We start from the raw sequence: 3,293 nt of genomic DNA on the forward strand, positions 1-3,293 counted from the left end.
CCCCCCCCTGCCCCCTGTCCCCCGCCCGCGCTCACCAACCTCTAGACAGTAGAACCAGGCATCTATTTCTCCCCACACCAACTCGCACCTATCCGCAGCTCGCCATACATCGACCACCCCCTCCTCTCCACGTACGAAAGTGTAGGAGGGATAAGACTCGAAGATGTGGTGTTGATTACTGAGGAGGGGTGTGAGAACTTGACTGGGTGTGTGAAGGGGTTGGAGGAGGTGGAGAGGTTGGCTTCGGGCGCTTGGGGTGCTGGGGCTGATTAAGTTGGGATTTGGTAAGTCGCTTGGCGCTGGCGGTGTCTACCCGGGGGCGGGCTGGCTGGGGTTTTGCCAAGCTGGGTTGACGGGTTTGGTTGATGGATATGCAGAATCGTAACTGTAACCGGAATCGTAGCCTGAATCAGAGAATGTCTTCACAGCTAGGTAAAGAGCCGGAAGACTCGATCCCAATCCCAATCCCCAAGAAAAACAACCGGGCGGCTGGTGCAAGAAAGTCATCAAGTTGGCAGTCTTGACCAGTAGGCGATGCCCTTGGACTTGAAGCTATTTATCGCTGGAGATCCCCATACTTTGTCTTCTCCGGAATATAAGGACTGCTGTCCCGGAATGCAACAGGAATACCCGAGTTGAAATGCGGGACGACGCAGGTGGGGAGCGTATACTTGTATGTAGTAGCAAGTGAAGATTGTATGTTCGCTATTTGCCAGAGAATGACATAGCAAACGCTATTCGACACTAATTCGAATGTATAGTGAGAGGTATTAAGAAATCTTACAAAGCATCTAGACTTCAAAGTGGTGCGGAATGTGTTAAGCAAGTGAGGTGAAAGGTTAAGTAAATATACGGGCGGACGCAACCCTAGATCCTAGTGAAATGGCAAGAACAGGGAGTCCCCTCGCCGCCAGGTAGCATGGTGCAGTGGTCAAGGTCACTGGGGTTACTATATCGTGAATCCAAACATATAGACGTTGGGGTGCCTCGTTGTTGTTTATTGCGTGCTTGGGATGGTTTTCGACAAAAATGTCTCGGAGCCGAGGGGGTAAAACTCCGATCTCAGAGACAAAACAACGACAATGCTGACCCTTGACGTCTCTTATTCGGCCCTTTCATGGCGTTTATGCTCACCTATTGTCTTCAAGCCTTGTGAAGCAAGGACACGCCAACGTGGATGAGGTCAAATGTCGTCGGCAAAAAAAATGCAGGTTTCTCTCCGATTGTTGGCTTGTGAAAGACCAATCCAGCGTACAACACATGCCGCTACGCTGCATCACTCTTCTCTTATTTTCTTGCCTATACTATATCGTCAAGCTACAAAAGATCCTAGGATGATTGAAAACTGAATTGCATTCATCTGTTCCTAAATCGCCCATAATAACTGATGAGTGGTATGGATCGCGCAAATAACCGAGACTCGACACATAAGGTACTACTAGTACGTCCCTCCTCTTTCCACCCTTCCTCGTATCCCACAACTCACAGCTGCAATAAAGCGACCTGGAAATCAGTTTTGTCCATGTCGATCGGCGTCCATCCCTGTCTCTTCCAGCATTATATGGGCAGCATCCGACCGCGAAGGGTCATACCTCCCAATTCAGCACGCACCTCCGGGATTGGCTCGTCAACCGTACCAAACTTCAGGAAAGGGGAGGAATATTTGAGTTACTCGGTACAGAGTTGCAAGGTGGACTGTTCCCTATTTGGACTTAGAGCCTGATTAGTTCTTAGCCGTAAGTCTGAAGCACTGCACCAATAGCACATCCCGACCGGCATATGTGAAATGAGCAGCTTGCGGACAGCACCAATATCGCCAGCCTCGTTCCACCTTGACGGCGCTTAGGCACTGCTAGTAGATAGCTCTTCCATTTATAAGGATTACTGTCTGGGGATGCTACAGGAACACCCGAGTCGAGAGTTGGAATGCGGGACGTTGCAGGCGGGGCTAAGTACAGTACATGTACCAGTGCTATTCCTCACTGTCTCTATTTCTGGTCCTAGGGACCCGAACACAGAGCCCTTCGACTTTCGGAAACTGTCATTCTGTCAACATCAGATAGTTGTACAATAGGAAGAGTTGGTTTGGCTATATGCATGCGGATGGGATACAGTACAGTGTACAGTGTACAGTGTATAGTGATTATCCACTACCCTCCCCGCCCATCCCCCCGTCTCCTCCCCATCCGCTGTCTATCCGTTCCCTCCGTTCCCTGAGTCCCCTCCATTCCCCGTGCCGTTTCCCGAGCTGCTGCCAGATAATCCTGAAGATCCTGAAGAGCCGGAGGAGCCGGAGGATCCTGAAGAGCCAGAGCCAGACGAGCCACTCTGGCTACTCAAGTTCTGCTCGTTATACTCCTTCCTCGGGTCATACCCAAACAGTCCATTATATCCATTCGGCGCATAGTTCGGAAACGGGTCATTCGCACTCTTGGAACCATGATCCCGCTCGTCATCCCAGTTCTTATAATCCACGCCGTTGCCTTCGTGTAGCTGCTGCTGATGCAGGGGAAGAGACCGCTGCTGCGGTCGGGAGGGCTGCGGGGCGCTGTGGGGCTGATATTGCTGCTGGCTGCCGTAGGACTGGTATTGTTGCTGAGGGCGATACTGTTGCTGGGCACCGTAGGACTGGTATTGCTGTTGGGGGCGATATGGCTGCTGGCCGCCGTACGACTGATTACCCTGCGTCCCGGTTGGGTACCCACCGAATCCCGTGACAGCTGCAGGTTTGTGTCAGGAATGGCAAACAACACAGAAGTCTACACTCACGCTTGCCGGTAGAGAACAGCCGCTGGAGTCTCTCTGCCATACTGGTCGGCCGGAGGGATATGGAGCAGTCACATCAATCGGTCGTGATATATGTATGCCTCGAGCTCCTTATCACGCTGCTCAAGACCGGATCTTCTTCCTCTGCGGGCGGGTTTGTGGCATGATTATCTGGTGATCCTTCGTTACTCGACTATTTCTGGAGAAGAGCAATGAACAATTGGATGTGTCATGGCAAGATGTGAGCCAATCGCAGGAACAGGAGCGCGCAGGTGACAACAGGCAGGGAGTACACAAATGTTTCCCCGGAATTAGGGATTGGACTGTTGCGTCCTTCCATTCATTCGTTGTTGTGGAGGGTGGGCACTAATCGGGACTGCAATCTCAGGATCGAGCCTATCGGGAAGAGATCCTCATCCAGTTTGAAGTAGGCAGTAGCAACCGAAGGTATCGGACGACGTCTCGACGCAACACCGAGGTGCTCAGAGGCTGATCTGCAGAACTCGCAGCGAGTACAGAGGTTGTTG

At 51.8% G+C, this 3,293-nt stretch overlaps 2 protein-coding genes across 2 annotated transcripts; one reads left to right on the forward strand and one right to left on the reverse strand.

Annotated features, from left to right (window-relative positions):
• Positions 1-45: 45 nt before the first annotated feature.
• DACRYDRAFT_59274 (uncharacterized protein) lies at positions 46-273 on the forward strand (the record flags this gene model as incomplete). The annotated part of the gene is made up of 1 exon (XM_040775549.1): positions 46-273. A coding segment is annotated over one exon (228 nt), but the record flags the coding sequence as incomplete, so codon positions are not given.
• A 1,920-nt stretch (positions 274-2,193) lies between these two features.
• DACRYDRAFT_18703 (uncharacterized protein) lies at positions 2,194-2,809 on the reverse strand (the record flags this gene model as incomplete). The annotated part of the gene is made up of 2 exons (XM_040771380.1): positions 2,194-2,720; positions 2,770-2,809. The coding sequence occupies 2 exons, from the start codon at positions 2,807-2,809 to the stop codon at positions 2,194-2,196; spliced, it is 567 nt and encodes a 188-aa protein (XP_040624185.1).
• Between the last annotated feature and the right edge of the window lie 484 nt (positions 2,810-3,293).

Source organism: Dacryopinax primogenitus, assembly GCF_000292625.1.
Source record: "Dacryopinax primogenitus strain DJM-731 SS1 chromosome Unknown DACRYscaffold_23, whole genome shotgun sequence".
Classification (NCBI taxonomy): Eukaryota; Fungi; Basidiomycota; class Dacrymycetes; order Dacrymycetales; family Dacrymycetaceae; genus Dacryopinax; species Dacryopinax primogenitus.